Genomic DNA, 23,671 nt, shown 5'->3' on the forward strand with positions numbered 1-23,671 from the left:
AATAAAGATTAAATTAAAGTAAAAAAAAAAAAATACAGTAAAACCTGTTTATAAACCGGAATCGTACAGTACCGAATATTTTTTTTTTTTTACAAATTTACGTTTAAAACAGGTTTTTAATAGAGAAAATCGCTTCGTTTCGAAGGATTTTTAACATTTAGGCAGGTTTCCGTGTTAAACAGGGTATTTTTAATGCATAAAATCGCTCCGTTTCGAAGGATTTTTAACGTTTAGGCAGGTTTCCGTGTTAAACAGGGTATTTTTAATGTAGAAAATAGCTCCGTTTCGAAGGATTTTTAACGTTTAGGCAGGTTTCCGTGTTAAACAGGGTATTTTTAATGTAAAAAATCGCTCCGTTTCAAAGGATTTTTAACGTTTAGGCAGGTTTCCGTATTAAATAGGGTTTTTTTAACACATAAAATCGCTCCGTTTCGAAAGACTTTTAACGTTTGGGCAGGTTTCCGTGTTAAACAGGGTATTTTTAACATAGAAAAATCACTTCGTTCCTATGAATTTTTACTGTTTATGCCGGTTTTACCGCAATCAATTAAAAATGACTCAAAGTTAGTGAACGGAAGGAAAACACTAGTAAATAAGTACTAAATTTATGTAATTAATATAATTTTGTGTAAAAAAAATTAGAAAAATAAGTAAAATTATTAAAAATATTCCAAAAGAAAAAAAAACGCTAAGACAATTTAGTAAATTGTATAACTTATATAACAGATTAGCGAATAAAACTAAAAAAAAGTGTAGAAAAAAAATGGCGTAAGACTACAAAGAATTAATTAATTTAAAAAATAAAACACAGAATAAGAGGATGGAGCACAAAGTATAATTACAAATAAAGCCACAAAAATCGTTAAGAAGTAACAACAAAAATTACAGAGGGGAAAGAACAAATAAATTAGAAAAACAGATAAAAAAAAATACGAAAAAGAAAACATAAATAAATATATAAATAAAAGCCTTTGATAAGAGCAAATCGACTAAAAATATTTCAACACAGACAAGTATAATAAGATCGGTGACGTCACAGAAAGATTCTTTTTTACACGTCAAACCGGAAGGAGCGCTTTATTTCATTTCCGATTTTTATTTCATCGGTCGCACAAGACCGCCTCCTGTCGGCGTAAAAATAAAACGGAAAGAAGAATTAAAAAAAAAAAGATAATAGCGCCTCCTAGCACTGCCATTGGACGGCGACAAAGCGATGCGCGCGCAGCACATTCACCCAATGGCATCGAGTATCGAGTACCGTAGACCGCAAACCGAGCTGCGAGGTGGTATTTGCTACAACACACGACTCGACGGAGCATGATGTTGTCGCCTACGCTGCCGTTACGTTCGCACTGGTGTTCGTCAACGTTGTCGAGTTAACTTGTGTTACTTTTTTTCAGATGACGTCAGAGAAATGACGGAATCGACTTCGGTACCGGACTATGTTTACACGAACGAAACTTCAGTGGAATCTCAAAATTGGACGATGAACACGGAGAACGTTTCGAGTACGGTCAACGACGTCGAAGACAGTTGGAAGAGTATACCGAAAGTGCTTAAATCGTTTGTCATGTGCACCATTATGTTAACGGCCGTCTTGGGTAATATGTTAGTGATCGTCAGTGTTTTCAGGCATCATAAACTTCGCATCACTACTAATTACTTCATCGTATCCCTAGCGTTTGCTGACATACTAGTGGCACTTTTCGCTATGACATTTAATGCCAGCATGACAATAGCCGACAGATGGGTTTTTAATCAGACCGTTTGTGATTTCTGGAATTCGTGTGACGTCCTCTTTTCCACCGCATCAATTATGCACCTATGTTGCATTAGCGTCGATCGCTACTATGCTATTATCAAACCCCTCGAATACCCCACGAAAATTACCGGAAAGACGGTGGCCATTATGTTAGCCTGCGTTTGGGTATCTTCCGGTCTCATCTCGTTCATACCCATCTTTCTCGGATTTTATACAACGGACGAGGAGATAATACGTCAAAGCACTAATTCCGACGAGTGTCGATTTATAGTTAATAAACCTTATTGTATAATATCGTCTAGCGTATCGTTCTGGATTCCGTGCTTCATTATGCTCTTCACATACTGGAAGATATACCAAGAAGCTACCAGACAGGAGAAATTGATATACAAGACACAGATGGGACCCGGTGGTATGATGCATAACTGTGCCAGGAACAGTACCGATCACGGTGCATTACCGAACGTACACGCCCCACCTCATAGAAATTCGCACGGGGAGGATCCCGAAAGTGGCCAGTCTACACCCACTAAGAGGACCATAAACAAAATGAGAAGGGAGCATAAAGCGGCTAAGACACTCGGCATAATCATGGGTGCTTTTATACTATGCTGGTTACCATTTTTCTTATGGTACGTCTCTACTACCATGTGCGGTAGTGCCTGCGAATGCCCAGATTTAGTAGTGGAGATGGTATTCTGGATAGGATATTTTAATTCTTCTCTTAATCCTATTATTTATGCTTATTTCAACCGTGATTTCCGTGAGGCTTTCAAGGAGACTATACAGAATGCTATCTGTTGTTGTTGCATGAAGTTTCACAAGAAACACAGGAATAATCATATCATCCATTTTAACTGTACGTATAGATCAAATCAGGACATAGGACTCGTTGAAAATAAGTACGTACGCGAATGATCTGTGGTTCCTTCCCTCGATAATGGTGAGTACCCACATATTTTATATTATTTATGTCTACTCATCGCTAGTGAAGCTCTATAGAAATTCGTACACATTAATTATTCTATCGTCTTGCTCTTAGTTATGAAGGTATTGCTGGTGGGGTGGCCTTGTTTTGTTTAGTAAATAAGCACGCTGTTCCCATCCCAAACGCCTAGGAAATACTAAAAAAATCGCTTGTATACCGAACTAGTTGACATGGATGAGATATTCTCGGGAGATATACAAGGATTTTGATTTAAACGCCAAGTAAATCTTAGGGATATAAATCTCTCTTCAAATCCAAACGATAAATCTATCGACAAAGTTATTCACCGTTTAAAAATTATTTTTATTTTTAAGAGTAAAATAAAATAAAATAAATTAATTTTCTTTTATTTGTCCACAATTTACTTACGTTTACTATCGTTTTCTGGTGTTTTAGGTGTTTTAATATTGACTTGTATAAAGTAAAAACCTGTCAAAAACAGAACCCGAATAAGACGGAAACGTGCTTAAACTGTTAAAAAAGTATTCGGAACGGATAAAATACCATAAATACGATAAAACCTGTGTAAGGCGGAATCTTATAGTAACTTATATTTTTGCCAGTTTGACAGGTTTTCGTTTTAAACAGTTTTTTTTTTCTTTTTACCATAGAAAATCGCTCTGTTTATATGAATTTTTTTTCGCTAAAGCAGGTTCCGGACAGGTTTTACTGTATTCGTTACCGAGCGATTCCAGTTTACACAGGTTTTACTGTATTATCTTCTCAAATTTACTTATATTTATTTCTTAAAATAATATAAATATCTTATTTATTTTTTATATATTTTCACTTTTATATTCTCTTGCAAAAAAAATATACTTTTTTTTTCACTATCACACGTCAAATTTTTGTTGTTTTTACTTTAAAAAATAATACAAATCTCCTAAAATATATATTTTCTTATTTTTAATATTTATACGGACATATAAAAATGGCTATAAATAAAATAATAGTTTATATGACATATTTATATAATATAAATAAAATTACTTTTTCTTTTAAAAAAGTCATAATCGATGCTAAACCTGTATAAACCGGAATGGCACGGTAACAGTTTGAAAAGTTTCCGCTTTAAACAGGTTTTTAACGTAGAAAAATCGATCCGTTTTGAAGATTTCTTTTTCTTTTTTAGACAGGTTTTACTATAATAATTATTATTATTGTTTTCTATTATAAAAAAAATGAATAAATTGTTTAAGTTTCGAGCAAATACGTCAAATAAAATGAAAATAAATTTTACATTTAAATATTAAAAATTTATTTTATTTATTTATTTTTTAAATTACAAAAAAAAAGCATTTGTAATGAAACAAAAACTCTTTACGAAAATTAAATTTTTACTAAAATGTCAATTTAAATATATTTTGAGAAGGAAAAAAGGAAAGAAAGAAAGGTAAAAACAATTTAATAATACTTTTTATAGGAAAATATTTAAAAATAAACAATTTTTTTAATAATCTTTCTTTCATTAATACTTTACAAATAAATAAATACAGTAAAACCTGTGTAAACCGGAACAGCATGGTACCGGTTTGGCGGATGTCCGTTTTGTACAGGTCTTTTTTTTAACAGAAAAGCGCTCCTTTCTCAATTTTCCTGTTTAGGAAGGTTTCCATTTTAAACAGGTTTTTTTTATTACTGTTTTAAATAAACTTAACGAAATTTGTTGAGAAATTATCTCATATATAAATAACTTGTATATGTTACTAAATGGCCCACCCACGTTGTGTTTATTACATTATTTTGGATGTGTTCCCTTCAAAATAGAATAAAAATAAAAAAAATAATAATAATGCAGTAAAACCTGTCCCAAACGGAACCTAAATAAAAACGGAAACCTGGCAAACCGGTATTACCGGTTTACACAGGTTTTACTGTATATAAATATGAATTAAGTGTACAGATCAAATTAACATAAATTTAATTATTTTGTTTATAAAATAATTTTCTTTTAATAAACAAAATTTATAAATAGTCATGTTTCCGTCTTTGACAAGTTTTACTGTATTAGTTTGTAGACAATACCCACGCTATATAGAGGATTTTCGACTGGAATGGTATACCATAAAACACGGCTTTACTTAAGTAGGCCTGCAATAAAACCTGTCCGAAACGGAACCCGTATAAAAAGGTAACTTAAATATCCCGGCTTACACAGGTTTTACTGTAAATATAAAGTATAAGCGAGTGAATAAGGGAAGACATATTTGAGGAGGTGTAAAAGAAAAAAAAAATTAATAATACAGTAATAATAATAGTAATTTTCAGTGCTCTCCACAGAGGGCGTAAGTTTTTATGGGGGTATCGAATGTCGATCATGTCACTGCTAAGAACATGACATATTCAAGTCATTAGTGATGTGTAATATGAACTTAAATCTGAAGAGATAATTGCCATCTTAAACGTATTTTAGAGAAAAATACTTGTACAGAGTAGTGAGATGTTAGCTAAAGTATCATTAGATAACGTTTAAATGTGATAGGGTATAATAGAAAAACTGTGTTTACTTGTATTTTTTTTGTACGTAAACCTGTATAAACCGTAAATTGTACAGTAAAATTGTAAGTAAAACCGTACACTAAAACTCGTGTAAACCGTAAAGTAAAACCTTACAGAAACCAGTGAACCTGTGTAAACCGTAAAGTAAAACCTTACAGAAACCAGTAAACCTGTGTAAACCGTAAAGTAAAACCTTACAGAAACCAGTAAACCTGTGTAAACCGTAAAGCCTTACAGAAAACAATAAAACCTGCTTAAACCGTAAAGCCTTACAGAAAATAATATATCTGCTTAAACCGTAAAGCCTTACAGAAAAGAATAAAACCTGCTTAAACCATAAAGCCTTACAGAAAACAATAAAACCTGTGTAAACCGGAATCAAATATACCAGTACAGAATTTTTTTTTTACGGGTTTAACAGATTTTTCTGTTCTTAAACACAGGAAATTGCTCAGTTTCGAAGAATTTTTACCGTTTAGGCAGGTTCCGTTTTGGATAGGTTTTACCGTAATCGATTTAGAAAATAATAAAGTATACCGTGTATAAAAACAATAGAAAATACGTTTATAAATATTTTATAAATAGCGAAAGGTTAGGTGAATTAATTATCCTTCTGTCAGGCTATTTTTTTATTTTTATTTATTTATTTATTTGTAGATTTAAATGGAACGTTATATAATATATTTAAATTATAATTTTTTTTAATTTTCAAAACGTACTTTTGCCCGTAAAAAATAAAAAATAAAAATTATAAGTAGGTGTAATATTACTCGCGATTTATTTTTTATTAACTGTACTGTACAGTACATTGTATATAAGTGTAAGTTTTATATTGAATTTTATGTAATTGACTTTCTTTTTATCCTTTACAATTATAATTTATTGAGTTTTAACATTAAAAAAAAACCTGTGTAAACCGGACGGTACCGAATATTTTTTCCGGTTTCCGTTTTGGACAGGTCTTTTCTTTTTTTTAATACCGAAAAATCGCTCCGTTTAAAAGAATTTTTTCCGTCTATGCAGGTTTCCGTTTTATTCAGGTTCCGTATTGGACAGGTTTTTACAGCGCTCACGCGACATCATTCCTTACTTTTTTAAATTAAAAAATTAATTTTAGCATAATACTGTATATATATATATATACAGTAAAACCTGTCCAGAACGGAACCAGAACCTGCCTAAACCGGTACAAATTCTTCGGAACGAACCGTCTTAAAAAACACACACACATACACGTTTAAAACGGTAACACTTAAGAAACATTCTATGTCGTGCCATTCCGGCTTACACAGGTTTTTACCTTATTTCAAACACTCGGAGACGTGACACAGCTCACAACAATCCAGCATTCTGCAACAATTAAATCTAATTAATGCCATCCTTTCACTACAAACATCACTCATTGACATGCAAATAAGCATAAAAGGATAAATATTATTACACTAAATAATAATCGCGTTTAACTCCTATTAAACGTAAATTATGCAACAACAAATGATAATAACGCATTAAAAAAAAAAAAAAAAGAAAAATCCACTATCTAATTACCTGACATAACCAAGAGATACTTGGCATCACCGTCAGACAGACTGTAGCTGGTGTATGTGTCTCGAAAATTCGTCGGTAGAATCACACTACGACCTTCCCCGACTTAAATTCAATTAAAAAATATATAATAATAATAATTATAATTAATTAAATACGTAAGTAACATTATCTAATAGGATTTTAAAGTGTTTAGCGGATTAAAATACTACACGTTAAGTGATAAATGAGGGTAGGAAAGATGACCTTCTTACTGATCGCACCGCCATTTGATAATCGATATCACGTGATTATTATTTGGAAAATCGCGTGACCCACCCCCCAACTTTCTTCTCTTTCCTTGTAAACTAACACCTCAAAAATTTTTTTTTTTTTGTATTATTTTTGTATATAATTAACCCAAAAATTAAGGTAATTTAAAATTGTTATAGAAACTAAATAGTGATTTGTTTGGATAAGTTGCCCAGTCGGTATGTTTTGCGTGTTATAAATAAACCTGTACAGTTACACAGTCACGTTGACTTACTGATTTAGTCGAGAATCACGACTTACGTGTGTTATACAGGAAAAAAAAATACGTGTTATTGATAATTATAGATAAATTTTGTACGTAATCTGAAGCATTTTTCAATGATAAAACACTGTTCATTGTTCAAATTACTTATTTGTATTAGATATATATATATAAAAAAATAGTTCAATGTCATGCTACGTAACCTGTGTAAACCGTTTTTTTTTAATATAGAAAATTATTCTGTTATAAAGATTTTTACCGTTTAGGCAGGTTCCGTTTCGTACAGGTTTTACTGTATATATTTTATAATATAATATGGGTATGTGTTTGTATTATATGTTAATGTTTTATGTTATATGTTAGTGTGTGTTAATGATTAAAACGTTATTTTTAAAAGTGATTTAACTCGAGTTAATTTGTGTGTGTGTTGAAAGGTGACTTCATTCATAACGTGTGTTGTGTGTGTTAATGTTATCTGCCACCTTTCGATTCCTGTGATTATATTTGTATATGCAATAATTTCCTTGAAATCACTTTACTTTTAATTCTAGACTATTTATATTTTTATATAAAGTGATTACAGGTTATGTTAATGAAGACAGGAATTCATTAATTCATAAAATCAAGTAAAAACTGTATAAATTTACATTTAAAACTTTTAATTGCGGGTATTATTAAATGCATTTTAAAGCATTTATTAATAAAAAATCATAGACGTAATCCACATAAATTTGTATGTAATTTTTAATTGATAAATTGAAGAGATAACAAAGAAAATTTTAGTAAAAACCTGTGTAAACCGGACTCATACGTTACCGAATATTTTTTTCCGGTTTCCGTTTTAAACAGGTTTATTAAATAAAAATTTTAACACAGAAAATCGCTACGTTTCGACGAATTTTTCCGTTTTAGGCAGGTTTCTGTCTTATAGGACAGGTGTTACTGTATACACTTCTAAACAGGTTGAATATTTTATCTTTTTAAAAAAGACTATCCCCCTCTCCCTCAGGACTGAAAGGAGTGATTTCTAAATATGATTGCATATTGTTAATGTCTTTATTGTTGTTCAATTAGTGTTTAATACACCATAAAATTATGTGTTTGTGTTGTGATAAAAGTATATACAAGACAGTACAATAAAGACTGTCCAAAAAAAAAAAAAATTCTGTGTTATATGTTGTGGTGGTCCAAGTTACTTTCCCATTTATGTGTCACGGTGTTTATATGATTTCATGCAAGAGTAACAAATGATTAACACACCATTTCCGTACGTATAACCAACGTAATTATTATCAGGTGTGACGTAAGAAAACAAGTAAACGACGTAACTACATTTAAAATAAGATTTAATGTGCTTAATTTTTTAAAATAACGTTTAGAATTTTAATTGTGTTCGAATGTGGAAAATATAATTGTTAAAATACAATATTTATGTGTTTTATGTTGGTATGAATGCGATTTTACATTGACAAAAGGTCATTTTATTTCAAGGTTTTAATGATTAAAAGACAAAACAGGAAAATAAAACTAAAAGGAAAATTTTTTGATTTATGAGGAGAAAATATTTCTTTTTTTTATTTTTGTTTTTTGTATGTGTATATGTTATAAATGTATACGTGTGTATAAAGTAATTACTTGTAGTACTTGGTACCACCATTAAGTGTTGTGTACTTCCTCCGAAAAGGGGGCCAAAAAAATTTCTCGTGTGTTGTAAACTTTGTGGATGTGAAACTGTATACTTAAATATACATGTTCTTAAGTGTTTTAGTTAATTTCATTAAGTTATATGTATTAAAATGTAATATATATATATATATATATATATATATGTTAATTGTTGAGTAATCTGATATTGAATTATATGATAATTTTCTCCTTTAGTTTGCATTAAAAATACTAAATGTTTAAAAATGTTTGTAATATATTGTGTTTGATAGTGTTCGAGTGGCACGTTATAGCATCGTGGTCGCCAGGCAAATTTAAATTAAGAGGCCCCACGTACTGTAGCGTTGACTTCAGACATTTTTCTTCGGGGGAATTTTTTGGGGAGAATCTAGGGTATTCAGATATGGTGCCAAATTAAAATTTCGTATACTTAATATAGTAATGAGTTTAGGACCCCCTATTGGTGGGGGGCTCCAGACAATTACCCTTTTTATCCATAGGATAACGTGCCACTGGTAGAATTACGCATTTCTAACTCTCTTCTAACTCTAACTCTCTGATGGAGGAAATTGCAAAGTTTCCATCCTTGGCCTTGTGAAGCTTCAGAATTATTGTAAAAATGAAGCACTTTAACACTTCAACAATCCTATAATTATTGGTAGATATTGTAATCAAATGCCATTAAAAACATCTGTACTTGGAACTGGGTTCGGAAACTTTGTACCATGTTGTGTATCCAATAATATTCTTTCTAACTCTCTTATGGTACAATGGCAAAAATCTTAACCTCAAGTCTGAGGTGAAGATTTTTATCATTGTCCTATAAGAGAGTTATAGAAAATACTTGGAAATACCATAATTAACGACAAGTGTAGAAGTAAAGTCGTATTAAAAGTGCCTAGATTTAATATGAGATTCGAACTCCATACTATAATAAACACAGATATCTTAACAATACCATTGAGTCAATCGAGCTTTTCTATGGTTACGTGTGTTCTACAGTTTGTATTGTACGTCAAATATTTGTAAGCTTTGTACAGTGCTTATGTGTGTTTGTGTGCTTATGTGTGTGGGGGATTGAATAGACTGTAAGAATATAGGTGAAATGATCCAAAAAACATTCTAAATAAAAAAAATTTAAATTGTCTAAGCAGTACATTGTGATTTTAACAATAGAAAATCTGTTCTTTCTTTAATTTAATCTCATTTTACTACGTTCTAATATATAATAAAACGTATTTTATCGTAGATTATCAATAGAGAAATGCAGAGAATTCTCGTTTCCTCTTCAAAATGCACTCTAAAGATTTATATAAAAACGTAGATAATTTTTATTCACATATACATAAATATATTATGTAATTTCATATAAATGGACACCTTCATATATAGGAAAAAATACACGGTTATTTTTATATAAAAGTGTTTAATTCCAATAGGGATTACAGGAGGAATGGGATCTTTGCAAGCATTTTTTTTTTATACAGTCGAATAAAAATTGCAATACATAAAATAAATAATAATTATCCGTTAAACTTACTACAGTTATATAAACTAGATTTTGAATAATAATTATTAATGATCATTATTTGCTTTATCGGTAATAAATGAATGGAACGTAGGCAGTAAACACGGTAATGACTAATATTGCTTTATGTGAAACACGTTGCTAATTGGATTGCCCATTCAGTAACAATTTGAAAATCTGCCTAGTAATTAACGTCAGCTTAAATTTGACCCAATTATATAAATATATCAATATTTAGTATAAAGTTTATCTAACTGTGAAACTAAAGGAGTGTATTTACTTGGTGTTGATTGGTTTTAGATAGACGGAAATTATTTAGTTTTTTTTTTGGATGGTTATTTACTAATTTACTAAGGAAAAAAATATATATATGACAAACTTTTCAGGCATTCTTTATTCGTTTTTATTTCTAATAATTGTTACTATTATCTTTAAATCTTCAGATTTGTCGAGGAGGTATTAAGGGGATGGGGCCATATCTCCCGAACCAATGGTGTGATTTTCTTGAAAATTTCTAGGAATATTTTCCCCGAATACACAAATCTCATTGCAAAATTTCAGAAATTTTCGACGAAAGGAACAGGAATTATTAAGCTTCAAACTGGGCAAAAAGAAAGCGTGCTCCCACCCACATACATACAGAGAAAAGTCCCCAACTTTATTGCATTTTTCAATGTTTTAAGATCCCCTGAATTCAAAAAATGTAAAATAATTTTTTGATCGATCGCCATAATTTTCCTCTGTCATATAATAGTTAATTTATGATTAATTTATTAAGTTAATTTTTAATCATTGTTAATTTGAGAAAAATTAAAACAGGATAAAGAGCATATGCAAAATTATAAATAAATTAATTAAAATGTTACGAATGTAGACTGTTCTATGCGATTTAATTAAGATATAAAGCAAAAAAAAAAGACCTTTAATTATATTGCTTAGAGATATTATTACGTTGATTTCATTTCACCAATCCGTTTCATAGAGATTTTAATCATTTACGTCTTATTTATATCGCAGAGGACCACCAATGTTTTTAATATTGTTTCTTTTCTTATCATAGAGTGGCGTATTATGGATCACGAACTGTTCAGACAAAATTAATTTTGGGGATCAATTCCATCACATAAGCCTACGCTTAATTGCGTTTAATTATTTTTTATTAAGGTTAGTTTTAATTTGAAATAGTCGCAGCTTTGTTTATCTCAGTTAAAACAACAATAGATAAACATAAAGATAAACAATAAATCACCATCTTTCTTTATTTCTCCTTCTAGGAAAACCATGAACCAACGCATGACTTGATTAACAACAACTTTATTTATTGTAAAAATAAAAAAAAAATGATAAATAATAAGAAATAAAATATCTCTAATCGTTTCCTAAGGTGCAAATATATCTACCATTATCAGCAGTATAAGGTAGAAGCAGAAAATTAACTGAAATTTATCCGTGTTCCCTAAAAACTGAGAAACCCCTTAGCAGATGTCTTTCTTGCCTATTGTATAAGGCGTATTCATATTTGTTTTGTATTCATAAATGGCTGCAAAAGCAAAAATTAAGTTTAAATTTACTTAAAATGATTATCGTAGAAGGAAAAATAATCAAATTTTGAACTGGCTTATAGACACATTAGGCTATAAAGAGGAGCGTGTGACGTTTCATGTATTGAAACGTCACACGCCCTTCTTTATATCCTAATGTGTCTCTAAGTCATTTATTGAAATGTAATATTTCAAGTATTAAAACTTTATTAAAATCGATTTATAAATACAGTAAAACCTCGATTATCCGGACTAATTGGGGATGAAGGTAGTCCGGATAAGAAAAAATCCGGATAATTGAAACAAATACTTTAATTTGTCTTTTAATGATAATACAACACGTTTTCTTTTCGATGACATATCGGTAATATTAAAAGTAAATACTGTATTTAAATCGTGATCAAATTTTCAAGAAACAAATGTTTTATTGAATTTGGACTACTACTGACCAGCGCTAACAGACTAGCTATTGTTTAAAAGGCCCTCTGGCGGCTCAAAAAGACGGATTTTATAAAATAAAAAGCAGTTGAAACTGCATTTTTATGAATAAAAATTTGACAAACTATTTATCTTCTTATGACGAGTAAAATTTTTCGTTGCGTTCACGGCTTTTAAGTAATGCATAAACCTTCGAGGCGCGAGGCCCTTCGGACCGCGAGGCATAGGCGGTGGCCCACGTCGCCCATGCCTTACGCCGCCCTTGGTTATAGAAATGATGTAATTTGAGTATAAATTACAGTATTTATAAATACGTATGTCAAGTTATATTTTTATTATGACGCAAAATACATTCAAGAGTTTACGACCACTGTGCCGGGTGAGACGTTGTTGAAACAAAAAATGTTATGCATTCCATCACGTACATAAACAGTGTCGTAATTCGCCAAGTGCAAATCATCAAATTCGTAAAATTTTTGTTTATATTGAACAATCCGGATAATCGAAAATCCGGATAATAGAGGTCCGGATAATCGAGGTTCTACTGTATTGTAAAGGGGGGATATACGAGACTCGAGTCGCAATACCGAAAAAAAAACCACAGCTCTAAATATTATTTTAAAAATTTATTATGTGGAGTTGGCATCACTTTCATATTTCTGTTTTAATTTTTAAAAATTCAATAATTCTCTAGGAAATGTGTTACGAAATCTAAAATTCCACAAGTGGGCTACTAATAGTAAGTGCTTAATGTTTACTTAATCGGAATTTGGGCGCGGAGACAGCATCTCGTGTTCTGTTTAGTACACAGAGTTGCCAGATTTAGCGAAAAATCGCCGATAGGTCTAATTTTGAAGGTATTTCGGCGATTATCGCATATTTAATTTATGGTTTGTAGCTGTTCTTACATTTGCTAAGTATTTTTAATCATTATTGACCCTTTGTTGACCATGTTTGAAGTTTTTGATGTTTTTATTGATAGTTATATTAATGCAGTTTACTTATAGTATACATAATATAACGTATGTTTACGGTTTATCATTTTATTATCAGTTAAAAAGTTTTAGGAATGGCATAGAATTTCTAAAATAGGGGTCACAAATATAAATAGTTTGCTCGCCACTGCTTTAGGGGACGTAAGATTTATCTTTAGTATTTTATAAATAAAAGAAAAATAGGAATTTACAACTTTATATACGAGGTTAAACTCATTTAAAACTATTTAAAATAATTTGTAATGCATATTTAAATCTGTATAAATCTATTACTTTAAAATGTTTACTTAATTTTACATAAAAGCATTATTTATGAAACTTATTTTGACTGAATTAGATTTAATGCATTCTTAAACTAAGAATTATTTTCATTAATAACTGTCCTTTAATTTATTTTTTTATTTATAATACAGTAAAACCTATGTAAACCGGAAGAATTTTTTACCGGTTTGACAAGTTTCCGTTTTAGACAGGTTTTACTGTTTAAAGATAAAAACTTATACGTATATTTTAAATAATATTTCGTGTATTGTGTAGTTAAATTCGGACATTAATTAATATAAATTATTAAATAAATTACGAAAATGACAAGTTAAATGGAAGTGAAGATTAACAGACAAGTAATAACTGAAATATAAATTATAGAAATTAGACAGGAGAAGCTAAAATCGAACCCGTGACCTTTCTCTAACATATTCTACAGATAGCTAGTGGTATACATTCATCATATTTTTTTATTTTATTTTATTTTTGTTATATGTACCACTTAACTGAATAAGTATGAGTTGGGTAGTTTAGTGATTAATCTATTCAGTACATTATAGAAAGTTGTGGTTCCTACACCAAGCCAAATACTATTTGTTGAACAAATCTCGGTTTCGTTGCTTGAAATTGTAAGTAATTGAATCTTGGAATGAAAGTAATATAATGTACTGTACATATTTCTGTATTATGTAGTAGATATATGTATATAAACGTATGTAGCTAAGTTATAAATACTTTTATTAATCTATATGTGGTAGACTAAATGGATATTTAAATAAACCTATAGTCGAGAGAGAGAGGAGCAGAAGATGGGGAGCGAGAGTGAAAGAGGCAGAGAGAGAGAGAGGAAGAGAGAAGGGGAAGGAGAGAGGTAGGGGAGAGGGAGGTGGAGAGAAGAATGAAGAGCAAGAGAGAGAGGTAGCGAGAGAGGAAAGAGAGGGAGATAGAAGAAGGAAGTGCAAGAGAGAGAGGTAGCAAGAGGTAGCGAGAGAGAGAGAGAGAGAGAGAGAGAGAGGCCCATAAGTTAGTAACTTGTATTTTTGCAAGAAATTCATCAATTTTGCAAATTTTTGAGTAATAAAGTATTCGAATAAGTCAGTAACTTAGTTTTTACGATAGAAACTGGGCTAAACTGTGTATACAGTGTCCCAAAAATGTACAGTACATACATTTTGATTGATAATAACTTCTATCTTTATTTTATTACTTTTAATTTAATAATTTTTTAGTTTAAATAATATAAAGCTAGAAGTTATTAACAATTAAAGTGTGTATACATTGTATTGAGACATGCATATATTTAAGATAATCTTAACAACTCGAGTATGTTAAATTATTACCGAATTTTCCTCAATGTTATAGGCATATCTAATGAATAATCTGATAATCTACTAGAAAATTTCTTTACATAAGCATCTATCATTCGAAAATTTGCATTAAATGAGATGTATATGACACATGGTTATTATTATACAGTATAGATTTATGTGTTGACGCAAGGCTACTAATTAAACAAATAATATAATTGAATTTAAATCTCGAAATCCAAATCAAACCATGATTATATCCGAATGAAATTTTTAAAAAGTTTTAATATTCTAATCGATTATTATAGAGTTTTCTCTGTTGATTATAGAACTTATTTTCCTTCCAACTAAAGAAAATATTTCATTATTGCATTCCACAGGAATGCAACGACTTTGACAATCGATAACTCACACAGTCCTTTCATAATACTGTCTTTTCTTCCCCATAGAATAAATGGTTAAGCATTAAAGCTGTATACATATGTACAGGGAAACTCAAATAAGTAATTTATTAAAAAATAAAATAAAATAATCACATGTTAAAAATAATAAATTTTAAAAAGTAAAGGTTTGTCACCTTAATACACAAGACGAGCAACAGAACAAATATTTTGAAGTCCTCATAAACGTCAGGCCTTGAACCTACAGAACTTTTATATTAACCATACGATAATTTACGTAATACAGGCTAATTGATAAGGCTTTATCAATTAACCTGGATAGTAACAATGTTTTGAGGCCTCTATAAATGCACTAGTCTCGAGATAGGGCCTACACACACATATATATATACTGTATATTAATTATATTTCATTTTATTAATAAAGTGTAGATAACAGAATTCAACTTCCAACCTTTAACATATTGGAAACATTAATAACAATAGCGTGCAATAAAAAAGTAAAGCAAAAATTACAGCTAAACATAACACAGGGCTCACATAAATCTCCAATATGACTAACGTAATAGAGTATATTCATTCGTGTTTTATGCATTAGTTATCTTCATTTCCGACTAGAGATAAAAATTTCTAACCTTGACATCTTTCATCTCAAGGTCTCTCTCTCTCTCTCTCTCTCCCCTCTCAGTTCTAATTGTTCATTCGCTACTTCAGATATATCTTTAGAGAAATAAATAAAAATTAAATAGTAAATTTTATTTTTAAATTTTGCAATTTTTAAACCAAGTAAATTATTATTTTTTAAAGTAATAAACACGAGAAAATTCTAAACCCCCGAATATTGATCAACAATGTCAGCATTGCAGCAGTCACGCTTTCTACTAGTTCACGAGATTATACGTCAATAAGTAATGAATTTTTAACATTTTTTTTTTTATTTTTCGAAAAATGCTTGGAGTTTGTCTATCCATTATATTACGAATTATTAAAATTCTTATTTATAATCCATAATCTCCCCCTCTCTCTCTCTCTCCTCTTACGTTCCCATTTCGTCTACTTCGCTTTAAATTAATTCTGAAAACATTCGATGCCTGGTAGAAGATTCTTGCAAAAAGATTTTTCTTAAGTTAATATACAATTTAAAACGTCGTTTTATAATTTACCAAACGGGAATTAATTTAATTCGATTTTTATCCTAAATATTTAAGAGTAAAATCGTGTCGTTGTGCAGTTTGAAGAGCAAAAGCATTGTATTTTTTTTTTTAACCATTTAAAATACATTCTGATATTTTCATGTGTTAAAATTTAGTTAAAGGACTCTTTAAGGAATCAGAAATTAAATTATTTGACCATTTAATACGTTTTTTTTTGAAGCCATCAGGAGTCAAAGGACTCTTTTCTAAGTTGTCAGAAATTATCTATTTCGATCATTTAAAATGATTTCTAGTCTGAAAATATCAAAAATTAAGGAATAATTCAATTGTTTAGGATGCAAAACATTAATTTTTTCGGCTATTTAAAATGTTTTTTAAATTAAAAATTAAGGAAAAGGATAATAATTCGATTTTTTTAATATTTATTACTGTGTTCATTCAGATTATTAACAAGATTAATTAATTGTCTTTAAGTATTATTTTTCTTTTAAATTTAAATTGTTTTTTTTAAGTAAAAATTAAAATATTCTCCTTCGTTTTACCTTTTTTTTTTTTTAATTGTTACTGCTCTTGAAAGCATTTAAATTTTTAATAAAAATGAAAGCGAAGATGTTAATTAAGAATTAATAAGCAAGAAAATAATTATCATTTCCATAAAGTTAATTGTATTCTTGAAATTAAAAGATTAAATGTGAATTTTTATAACGTTTATTATTATTAAAGTAATTAATTTTTTCATAATCAATCGCTTCTTTTTAAAATATTCATTATTGTTTCCATACTAAATTAAACACTTTTATAATTATTTAAAATGCTTTATAAAATTTCAAGGAGTCAACATTAAGGAGTTAATGGAGTTTTTAAGGAGTCGAAATTAAATATTTTTTATAATTTAAGTTTTTTTTTTTTTTTTNTACAGGAGTTATTAAGTTTCAAAGTGGATAAACAAAGTCGTGGCCCTCCCACACACATACATATGTACACTAATATCCATACAAACGGAAGAAACTCGAAATCTTTTTATTTTATTTTATTTATCGACGTTTCAAGGTCCCTCGAGTCCAAAAAATGTAAACATTTTGGGGGTCATTTTTTTTTTCACCGATTGTCATACTTTTTCTATTGTAAAGTAATTAGCAATAATTTCATTCAATACATTAGATTTAAATCCAAGAAAATAAATAAATCATAAATAGTTTCAACTCACTTTTTCCTAAGCTAATTTAGTAAATTGTTATTTTATTTACTACGTTACAACACCATTTTTATCTTCTTCACCTATTTTTAAGTACACTCCTATTCATTACTCTGCTGCCACTGCTGCGACGAAGCCAACTTTTACACATTTAAAAATATCCTAAAAATAACCTGAAATATAAATAATTTTTAATTTAAAAAAAAGAATAAAATTCATTAGTATTAAGGTATAAAGACTTAAGATAAATCAAAAACTACTACTACAAGCGATCCTCTGACAAGTAAGATTTATATATAAGATTGTTTAGATGTATAATTGTTTTAAACTGTAAAAAACGGACAAGATGGATAATTCCTCCTATATTCTTGCTCACTCAATCACTCTCAATCAAGCTAAGAAGTAAATTAGGGTGTTGTTTTCCAGTCTTGTTACAAGAGAATAAAACTAATACAAACTTTATATATATATAAAAATGAGAAAATAAAACTAATTTCAAGAATTTTTTTTATATTTGTTTAGAATTTATACAGTAGAACCTACCTAAAGCGAAATATTTCGTATTCTTTTGCAAGTTTCCGTTTTGAGAGGGTTTTTTTTAAGATAGGAAATCGTTTCGTTTCGAAGAATTATTATTATTGTTTAAGCAGGTTTTCGGTTTATTCAGGTTCCGTTTTAGATAGGTTTTATTGTAGGCCTATATCTATTCTTGTTTACTAACAATTTTGCTTTACATCTGTATAATTCCTGTAATGAAGTTGAGCAGGTGGCCCTAACAGTGCTTAAAATGGTCCTGGATAGGAAATAAGCTAAATATACAGGGTGGAAATGGAAATGTGGATGTAAAGTATTCACTGTTCATAATTTCATACTAGAATTTTCAGTTAATTACGTAAAAATTTCCAGATAATTTAGTTAATTTTGTAAATTTAATTATAATGAAACGTGATCTATCACTATGATGATACTCTATATGTATGAATCTTTCTGTGTGTGTGTGTAATTGTCGTGATTTTATTTATCCACTTTAAAGCTAAATAACTACTGTACTTTTTATCCAAAATTTCTGAAATTTTGCAGGGAGGTTCGTTTATGATAGTTATTAATGCTACTAAATTTTGGTGGTTAAAGGTCGACGGAGTGAGGAGATAGATGGGGTCAAGTGTCATATCTCGTATAGAATCGAACTTAAATTTTACTCGTTATTACAGTTTATTATTATTATAAATAAATTCTTATCGATAATGATCAAGAGAAAAATTCGATACAATTCAAATGTTATATTTATCAAAGATTGCATGAGATTTTAATGACTTTCTTGTATTAAATTTTGCTAAAGGAGTTACTTAATCTGTTCGTTTATCATTTTTTAACGTCAGTATTATAATAATTTCTTTTAGAAGCGAGTGGTTTTTTATTCTCTTTATAGTAAATGTTGAACGTGGAATATAAATGAGACATTTCTAAGAAAGAAGGAGACGAAAATACTCCCAAATTATTAATTTTTAATCGCAAGAAATGTTACATAAAATCCACAGAAGTTACGTTTAAAATGTCTCTTTTATGATAAATTAATATGTAAATACACTTCAACGACACTTTTACCATATTTAAGATAAATTAGTCGTTTCGAATTTAATTTTAAAATAAATTGATTTGAAAAAGTAACGAAAACATGTAAATTTATTCTATAATTTAGATACGTAACTACATAGCAAATAAATCTCACGCTATGTTACGAATACGTCATAGTTTATAGCATAAATTTTTAGCTGTGGCATAGCTTGTGTTGTAAAGGTAGCTTCTTTTATAAAGGAACACTCTACTATAGTAGAGTTTTATATACGTTACACCCATGGGATTCCACAGACGGACAAAACAGGATAATTGCCTCCCCAGGATCGAGTTTAATTCCATAAATTACGAGTATAATCGTAACAGTGATTGAGATACGTTACCTTACACCCTCGACCGTGGGGCACTTTGATGCCATACTGTATTCTATAATCTACTTATGAAAACACCCAAAAACTTGAGTAATTAATAGTATAATAAAGATAGACACATCGACTATAATCCGCACGAAAGAGATGAACTAAATAGAAAGCCTTCTATGAAAGGATGGATGAACTCCATCATAGAAAAGAATTTGATTCATTTCCGGTTCAAATCGGGCTCGTGTACAGTTAATCGGGTCCTGCCACTTATGACCTTTCCATATCTGCTCTCGATTTTCATTTAACTAACTCCGTTCTAGAGATTAAGGAAGGACAGACAAACGGACCGACAAATGGACAACAGGAATCTACAGATCTGCTTCCACTAGGAACAAAATTTTTATAATATCGAAGTATTCGAATAAAACAACAGTCGACTGACTTTTAGGCCACCCTATAAATACCGCATAATTTAAATACTTTTTCTACAATTTCCCTACTCGAATTTCATCAAAAAGTTTACTGTTTTACGATTGCATTTAGTTTTATTCAAGTGTATTATGTCGTAATTTGAATGATGACCAAGTGGATACGGCATCTTGATAATTCAGTGGAAGGTTTTCAAAAGCTGATACATTTTAAATATTTAGAAGAAAAAGAGGAAAAAATTATATTGATAGGTCTACATCTGTGCTTATAGGAGAGAGAGAGAGAGAGAGAGCCAGACACGTGGAAGTACTTACATCATAAATAAATTATGGGACTTTGTTAAGCGTACGATGAAAGTTATGGCTGTGTGTTAGAGAGAGAGAGAGAGAGCCAGGAGAGAAGTTTCCTACATGATTTATAGATTATTCTCCAATCTAAAGAGATATCCAAAAAATTTTTCTATTAATCATTTCTCAACTTTTTCCATAAAGTTTTTTAAAAAAGAAAAGAGGAAGATATAGAAAACAGGAAAATCTATAATAGATAATAATAAATTTTACTTAAAGTCAATTAAAGGGCTGTTAAATTAAAAAAAAAAAAAAAAAATCCAGCAAAGAGTTGTGTAACTTTCCCGGCCATATTTAAAACTGCGCGTGTGGTGCCATCTGTTACGATATTTTATTATTAAAAACTTTATATTTTTTAATTATTATAAAATGGCAAAAAACGCTTTATTTTGAGGGTCGGATGAGTTTTATTAAAAATTTTGAATGGTAATAACGAGTAAAATCGTCATTAATTCTGACCCTACTTGATATACACGCGATCCTCTTTATCTCCCCACCCGTTCGACCTTTAACCACCAAAATTTAATAGCATTAACCCCCATAATATATAAACCGTCCTGCAAAATTTCAGAAATTTTCGATAGAAAACACAGGAGTTATTAAACTTCAAACAGGGTGAACAAAACCGTGCTCACCTCACACACACAGTAACGTCCATACATACAGGGAAAAAAAACACTTAAAATTTTTTTTTTTTTGCATTTCTCGACGTTTAAAGGTCCCCCGAGTCAAAAAATGTAAAAAATTCGGGGGTCATTTTTTGACCGATCGCTATACTTTTCTCTTGTTACGTATAACAGAACCGGAGAAAGTAATTATATTTACTGTGAGTTATCGTATATAATCGATTTACACACGAAGACATTTGAAAGTTTTATACGTTAACATAATCGCCATAATGTCAGGAAAATTCAGTCAAGATATCGGGAGTGAAAGCAAAACAGTGTGGAGTGAAGTGTTTTGCAAATAGACTTAAGTGAGGAATTTAGTAGAAGGGAGAGTAGCGTGATTTCTATTGATAATAATTTACCAACTAATACACTAGCGAAGAGTATATTGGTGTGTCGAATTGATCAATGGTGTTGCAATTAATAATTTCAAAATTGTTTCTCTTAGTATCAACACTTATGAGAAAATTTTAAACAAATAAACATACTTAACAAATGAACTCCTCGTGTGTTTAAAGTGCCAATTTGTCTCCAAGTGTTAAATGTTTTAAGGGATAGAAATGTTTAATAAAGGATAATAATAACGAGCAATTACTGGGCTACGAATCTAATTGTATTTTAATTTAAAAAGAAGATTTCTATGTATCTGGTCTCGATTTTCATCTATCTAACTCAGTTCTATAGATAAAACGACAGTAGGAATGCATAGGTGTTCAACAACAATGATAATCGATGGAATAAAATTATAAATTATAAAGCTTCATTTACATAGTTTTGTCTTTAAACATATAATTTACAGATTTAATTACTAAAATTATCAAATTCGTGTATTGAAATCAAGAATCAATGGAGGATATAACAAGGTTATTATATTCTCAATTTTACTCTAAATCATTATTATTATTATAGTTATTATTCCTTGAATTTTTAAATCATGATACTTCAGAACTAAATACAATCGTAAGTATTTATTACTTTGCAAATCTTTACAACTGTAGAAGAATATAATACAACGAAACTGAAGAAAGAACAACAATAAAATAAAATAATATTTAGAAGTTTTCTATAACAAAATCGAGCTTGGGTTTTGATATTTAAACGAAATAAATGTTTTTAAAAATGCAAATAAAAAAAGTTAAAATTGTTTGTGGCGCCATCTGTTACGAGATTTTATTAAAAACTTTATTAAAAAAAACTTAATTTTGAGGGCAGAGATGTGTTTTATAAAAAAAAAAACTGTAACTGCTAATAACCAGTAAAATCTTTATTAAGTACTGTACTTCCTCACTCGAGATATGACACGACATATTATCCTGTTTATCTCCCAACTCCGTTGACCTTTAACCACCAAAATTTACAAGCATTAATGTCTCTAATATATAAACCACCCTGCAAAATTTCATAAATTTTGGACAAAGGGCACGGGAGTTATTAAGCTTTAAATTGGGTGAATAAATTCGTGCCTTCACATAACAAGCATAGATTTAGGGGAAAAAACTCCAAATTTTTTTGCATTATGAACGTTTTCCTAGTCCAAAATATAAAAATCTTGGGGTTTAATCTTTTTTTTTTTTTTGACCGATTGCCATACTTTTCCTCTGTTATACATAATACCCGGGTAGTAAAAGTGATAGAAAATAGAACAACGAAATTAATTATAAAGAAAGAATTATCGATAACAAAAGACATCCTATTACTTGAATTCATTTATTATAATTAAAGCACGATAATATAATTAAAATTAGATTTATTTACATTAATTTGGAGGTAACGTTCGATTAAATACCGCTAAAAGGCATTGAGATAATGCCGTACATAAATCAAAATTAGACGAACCATTTATATAGATATAAATGTGCTACGTATCGACCAGTTATACAATACAGCAGCAGCAACCAGATCTAATTCTTTAATATGTAGCCAATAGGCATTTGTATAACGCTATACACAAGGAGCGCACTTCGTTTTTTTTAATTACAAATTTAAAAAAATATATATATATAATTTATAATTAAAAACGAAGGAATTATTTGAAATTCTTTAATTTAAAACTGATTATTTTATTTAATATTAATTAATGCCTTCGTTATTACACTTACAAAGGCACATACAAAGGCAAAAGACAATGTATAAGTGTGAGAAAGTATGGCCATCGGTGAAGAAATGACCCTCTCCCAAAAAATACTTTTTACCTTTTTTGGACTCGGAGGACCTTGAAACGTCTAGAAATGCTAAAAAATTCAAGTGTTTTTTCTGTATGTATGAATACTGGTGTGTGTGTGTGTGTGTGTGTGTGTAGGAGGGGCACTGTTTAATTAAAGCTTAATAACTCATGTGCTTTCTGTCGAAAACTTCTGAAATTTTTCAGAAAGGTTTGTACATTAGGGGGGGTTGATACTGTTAAATTTTGGTAGTTAAAGGTCGAGGGGGTGGCGAGATAAAGCGGGTGATACGTCGTGTCATATCTCGAATGGGAATGGACTTAATGACGATTT

The 23,671-nt window shown here is 29.8% G+C and overlaps 1 protein-coding gene across 1 annotated transcript in view; it reads left to right on the plus strand.

The window, feature by feature from the left end:
* Window positions 1–1,256: 1,256 nt before the first annotated feature.
* Window positions 1,257–23,671, plus strand: part of LOC111627587 (octopamine receptor beta-2R-like) — a 139,830-nt gene continuing 117,415 nt past the window's right edge. Inside the window, exon 1 of the mRNA XM_023371180.1 lies at window positions 1,257–2,705. Within this exon, the coding sequence (XP_023226948.1) occupies window positions 1,415–2,680 (1,266 nt within the window). The 5' untranslated portion in view covers window positions 1,257–1,414 and the 3' untranslated portion in view covers window positions 2,681–2,705. The remainder of the gene's footprint in view (window positions 2,706–23,671) is intronic.

The sequence above is a fragment of the Centruroides sculpturatus genome, unplaced genomic scaffold, assembly GCF_000671375.1.
Source record: "Centruroides sculpturatus isolate CEXI.00-Female unplaced genomic scaffold, Cexi_2.0 scaffold491, whole genome shotgun sequence".
Taxonomy (NCBI): domain Eukaryota; kingdom Metazoa; phylum Arthropoda; class Arachnida; order Scorpiones; family Buthidae; genus Centruroides; species Centruroides sculpturatus.